At 51.2% G+C, this 5,858-nt stretch overlaps 1 protein-coding gene across 2 annotated transcripts in view; it reads left to right on the forward strand.

Moving 5' to 3' along the window:
* The first annotated feature begins 233 nt into the window (after nucleotides 1-233).
* The window catches only part of LOC123086057 (myosin-binding protein 7), a 79,605-nt gene continuing 73,980 nt past the window's right edge, over nucleotides 234-5,858 (forward strand). The window contains exon 1 of one of the 2 annotated variants that reach the window (XM_044507751.1): nucleotides 234-1,768. In XM_044507751.1, the coding sequence (XP_044363686.1) occupies nucleotides 596-1,768 (1,173 nt within the window). In that variant the 5' untranslated portion in view covers nucleotides 234-595. The remainder of the gene's footprint in view (nucleotides 1,769-5,858) is intronic. The other variant, XM_044507750.1, reaches the window with a different exon arrangement.

The following is a 5,858-nucleotide window of genomic DNA, read 5'->3' on the forward strand; positions in this document are numbered from 1 at the left end:
GAGCAAGGTCAGCAGGGAGCGGGGCACCTCGGGGAGAGGAAGGGGGAGAAGGAGAAGGAGGAGGAGGAAAGGGGGGAGGGGGAGGAGAGGAGAGCCATTTCACCATAGATGACCCATTATAGATATCTTTTATCATCTCTAAATTAAATGCAAAATTTAAGATAAAACTATCTCATCAATCATTGTACATGCCCTTGCCGCCAGCCTGCCACACCACTCATTCTCCAGTCGCCCCGGCCAGAAATATCGCCAGCAGCCTCCGTTCCGGCACGGCGGGCGGCCACAGCCACCCAAGCCAAACCCATCGCTCCTGCCCTAGCATCCAAATCTCGCGCCGCACTGCCCCTCCCGCCAGACCCGCACCAGCAGAGCACCCTCAAACTTGCCCAAAACCAGACCGCCCACCCCAGACTTGGCATGGAAAAGAAATCATCGAGACGCAAACTCCTTCGCTTCGGGGCCACCTTTCGCGCCGCGCCTCTCCTCGGCTTTGACCGCACCCTCTCACCCTAACCGCCCCAACGCCGCCCTCGCCTCCTGCGCGGGCGCCTACACCACGCATGCGCGCCTGCCTGTGGCGTGCCCTTCTTCCGCCATGGCGAGCGACCCCGGCGGCGACGGCGACGCGTGCCCGCTATGCGGCAGCGGGGATGACCAGGCGCCGGTGACGGCCGCCCCTGCGCGCGTCACGCTCCGCAAGCGGAACCTGCCAGCGGAGGCCGTCGCGCGGGTGGGGCCCGGCGACGAGGCGGCCGCGCCGCGTGAGGCGGTCGCGTGGCAGCAGAGCGGCATGGTGGAGCTGCAGGAGGAGCTCGAGGCGGAGCGCCGCGCCGCTGCCGAGGCCGCCAGCGAGGCCATGTCCATGATCCTGCGCCTGCAGCGGGACAAGTCAGAGGCCATGATGGAGGCGCGCCAGTTCCGGCGGTTCGCCGAGGAGCGGTTCGCGCACGACGCCTCCGAGGTCGCCGCCCTCCACGACGCCATCGCGCGGCGTGATGCCTCCATCCAGTCGCTCTCGGAGCAGCTCCGGGTGTGCCGCTCCCGCCTCATCCAGCTCGGGTTCCTCTCCCCGTCGTTCCTCCCCTCATCTCCCACAGCCGCCGCGGGGGACAACCTCTTCGCTGACGACTACCCTTCCATCCAATGCCTCGATTATCCTGCGCCCTCCGACGTCGGTACTCCACGCACCCACCACATGCTCTATACAATGCCCGGCCGAGATGCCCATAAGGGGGTCATCTGCTCTTCACCACGGCGCCAGCGCCATGGGCGCGCACTCTCCAATGACAGCTTGTATGATGGCGGCATTGCAGCGGCTGATGAGTTCACGTACGTGGTGGAGCAGGACGTGTCGGAACTGGATGATGACTGCGACCGGGTGTACACTGTGGACGCAGTGCATCGCGTGCCTGTCGCCGCACCTGAGGACTGCTGCTACTTTCAGACACCGATGGGGAACGACGTGGGCTTTGTTGATGGGGTTGGGGCGTGGGCTGAGGAGCAGCGGATACAAAAGCTCAGTGCAAGGCTACAAGCGCTGGAGGCAGATCGGGAGTCGATGCGGCATGCAATCATGTCAATGGGAGCAGAGAAGGCGCAGGTTGTGATGCTCAAGGATATCGCTCACCAGCTCTGCGAGGAGGCAGCACCATTGCCTGCAGTTTCATTGAAATTGCATCCAGTGCCGCAAGCGGTAGTAGCGCCAAAGAGGAAGTTGGTGAAGAGGCAGCCTTTCTGCGTGAAATTCTTCATTGTGACCGCAATTAAGGTAAACTCAGCTGGTCTCGTGCTTCTATAAATTCTTAGTTTGTTCATAGTGATCCATGAGTTATAAGTAAACCGGTACATTTAAGTATTCTTCATTTCTTCATGTTGTAATACTGGGTTTTGAGAAAACGACACACACTATAATAGTAATAATCTAGACATGCAACAAGGCATTGCTATATGTGTGCTGAATATGATCAGAGTAAATTATTAGAAGTGCTTTATTGCTCTATATAACTAGCGGAAAATCATAATTGTAGTCCTTTATCAAATTAGGAATATTTGTGGTTGCACTACTGCAGTGGCTCAGCTTATTTAGATATTTGGATATTTTAAGGAGAAAAGTTCACTTTATAACCCTAAACTTGCCACTCGGTTTAAGGTTCAACTCCCAACTTTAAAACCGGTTATTGCACTAACCAGCCGGTTTAGTAATCCCCGACCGAGTTGACTGCTGATTGGTTATCATCAGTGCGGGCTGGATCCTCTCTCACATTTCCTTGTGCCCAAGCCCTCTCCATGCAGCCGTTGCCGCTGCGTCCCCACTATCCATCCACGCTGCGCCTGGTGCTCCTGGGCCGGTGTCGGACCCCGGATTTGGAACTATTCCAAATTTAGCTTTCTGCCAACTGAGGATATGTACATGCATTAATACACACTTATGTTTTTTTACGTGGTTGTATCACCACAAGACTCAAACGGTAATATAACATAGGAACGATGCTCACATGAGCTAAAATAATACTCCCTCCGTCCCAAAATAAGTGTCGCTGATTTAGTACAACTTTGACGAAGGGAATAAGTATTACATCTGGAGACCGGAAATATCCAAGGTTACATCATCCAAGAAAAAGATCAAATAGTTTGAGGGCAGTCAAAAAAGCAAATGGCCTAAGAGGGCCGGGAATAAACAACATCCTGCCCACAATCTCAGCCAGCCACCGGGGAACCTCTGGTCCACTCATGGCGTGCAAGCTCAACATAGTAGTCACCGTCGAAGTCGGAGTAGTCCTTTGCAACAAATGGTGGTTGAAAAACAAGGTGAGCACATGATGTACTCCGCAAGACTTACACCAGATCTATTCTAAGTATGCATTGTTCTAAAAAAATGAGGAGGTTTGAGCCGCAGCAAGCACTAGCATCCTATAGAGACACGCTGCAACTTGCGTCTATTAGAGATGAGGAAAGAGAGCGTACCCAAGGTAAGATAGCGTAAATGGTCCATCTATTATATCCATTGTTTTTAAGGCGGTAAGGCGACCTAAGGCGATCACCACCCGCTCTAGCGCCTAAGGCGGGCATATTTATAAGGCGCTGCCAGGATGCCTTATCGCCTAAGCGTCCAAGGCAGGACGTCTTAAAAACAATGATTATATCCACCTAACCTAACCGCAAACATAACACGGCCTTGCATTCCCCTTCGTATACACACGAAGAAGAATCCTCAAGACACAATTTTGGTTGAAGTTGTTCTCCGATCAAATACAACATCTCCAAGTCCATAACCATGGACACAACTACTCAGATAGATTATTTAACCCTGCAACAAGTCCATAACCATGGACACAACTACTCAGATAGATTATTTAACCCTGCAGAGGTGTACCACTGTTAAAGCGCAACATGCCTTTTGTTATGGATACAACTTATCTCTACTGCATTTATATATATATTACACAAGACTTGGGGTTCAAGGAAAAACACATAGCTTTTTAAGGACTCCTAGACCAATACTAACACTCCTTACCAGCCCCCTCAAATGCAAAGCATATGCAATAGCATTGCATTTGAAGAAGTGTAACCCTACAAAGAAAGTGATAATCCAAAATCCACGTCTTTGACATTGTTGTCGTAGCATGAAGAGTTCTCAAAACTTGTCTGAGTCAAGCCAAAGGGGATAACGAGAAAATGGTGCATCAGAGGAAGACACCACATCAGTAGAAGATACAAGAGAAATATCAAGAGAAGATGGGTTGTCAAAGAAGATGGCACACAAGAGGATGAAGCATTGCACACAAAATCATAGCCCAAGAAAACCGACGGCAAAAGAAGCTCAGCGACAAGAGAATCGGCATAGATCGACAATGGAAAAAGAGAGCCACGAAAATCCTATAGAAAACAACAAGGACCGAAAAAAGAGGCTGATGGACAAAGGTTTGGTGAACTCACATGACATGAGAAACACGAAAAAGAGCAATGGACTTGGTGGACGCAGCGGAGAATATAGAAAACTAGAAAGCGCATATAGACTAGGGTGATGGGAGCGGAAGAAAATCATGGCGGCGAGGGCCAAAACCAAGCAGAGCTCTTGTGATGTGTTCCTGACAATGAAGGGGGTGGTCTCTCTGAGCTAGAAGAGTCAGCAAAAAGACCAGTAAACTCTGTTGAAGAAGAACCCAAAGCTGCAAGCAGATGCCTAAGTCGCACAATATCTTGCTTAGTGTCCCAGTCAGGGACACTGTTGAAGGGGCTGGGATAGAAGCACAAGTCCTTGAAGTCGCTGTACGCGCCGGGCATAGATGTCGGTTCTTCAAGAAGCAATCAAGCTCGGGGTGACCATACTTTTTGCGTATCCGCAATGAGTACGAGAGCGGTCCTCACCACCACCAGGAGGAGTGGCGGAGCACTGGAGCGGGAAAAAACCGGTGCGGCAGACGGCATAGCAGGAGCTCAAGCAGCGACCAACGAGGGAACATCAATGAAACTTGCACCACAAAGACGAGTCTCATTAGCCCAAATCTATGAAAGTGCCTCAAGAAGAGATATGAACATGAGCAAACAACTTAGCACACAGTGACTCAAACTCCTTACGAAGCCGAGGCAAGAACTCATAGACGCGATGAAACTCCAAGCTTGATAGCACAACTTGGCAACACTGGCAAGTACAACAACGAGCAGCGCGAAGAGAGTCAAGCTGGCGCTAGATAGCAAAACTATGTGCGTAGGAATCATCAATAGTGGATCTCAAAAAAAAAAGGAATCATCAATAGTGGAGACACCTTGCTGAAGAGCATGCTCCTGGGGAACCACGCACACGTATAAGGCGTCACCAGAGGGCTGATAGCACTGGCAAAAACATGTCCACAACCCGAAGACGGTAGCGAGGCCCATAAATTCAGAGGCAAACTGAGGCAGAACACTGGAAGTAAGAATAGACGCAACACAAGCATCAACATCAAACCATCGAGTGTAAGTAGACAGAGCATCACGATAAGACGGAAGAGCCTCCTCATAGGCCAAAACCTGCTGCTTCTAAGCACAAACCACAGTCTCATCAGCAAGCTTAGATGCGTCCTTGGCAAACTTAGGAGCATCCGCATCAAGAGCCGGTGGCGTCGGAGGAGTAGGAGCCTCAAGAGGAACCAGGCACGGTGGGCATGAGACCTCGCCAGGAAAACACCGTAGAGACAAATACCACACATATAAAAGCGAAAGAAGGCGACAAACTTGGTGTGTTAGTACCATCAAAACTTACTGGGCAACGTGGAATGATGACATAGCTTGACAACATATACATTGTATCTGTTTTTTGTTGAACAAATTGAGGTGAAACCAGTTAACCAGGAACCAACGAACATGGCAGCCGGAGGTTACTGGTCTGTCAAATCAGCTTGCAGCCCGCACAGGACGGAAGTGGCGGTGGCTTAACAGTAGACCAAGCCCAGCGGATGGATCGGGAGCCGGACTGGAACAACTGGTCAATGGGCCGGTGGATCAGAGCGAAGCAGCCCTGGAATCGGCAGATCGAGGTGGAGTGCCGGCAGATCGAGGCGGAGCAGAAGGGGGTGATGGTTGGGCGGGAGCAGCGGGATGTGGTAGAGGCTTTTGATCTAAGGGAGCAGCACGCGAGCATGCGGGGAAGCAACAACGACCAGAAGCAGACACATTGTGGACAGTTTTGCTTGGACTATGAGCTATGAGCAAGCGACAAGCTATGAACACGAGCGAGGAAGGAACGAGAGGCACTGAATCTTTTCTGTGAAGCTGCCCTTTTCTTCTCTATCAGTAGTATCATGTAACACCCACGATGCGGCTATATCTCCCACGTGTCGGAGCACGACTTAGAGGCATAACCGCATAGTAGGCATGTC

This window comes from Triticum aestivum, chromosome 4A (genome assembly GCF_018294505.1).
Source record: "Triticum aestivum cultivar Chinese Spring chromosome 4A, IWGSC CS RefSeq v2.1, whole genome shotgun sequence".
In the NCBI taxonomy this organism is placed as follows: Eukaryota; Viridiplantae; Streptophyta; class Magnoliopsida; order Poales; family Poaceae; genus Triticum; species Triticum aestivum.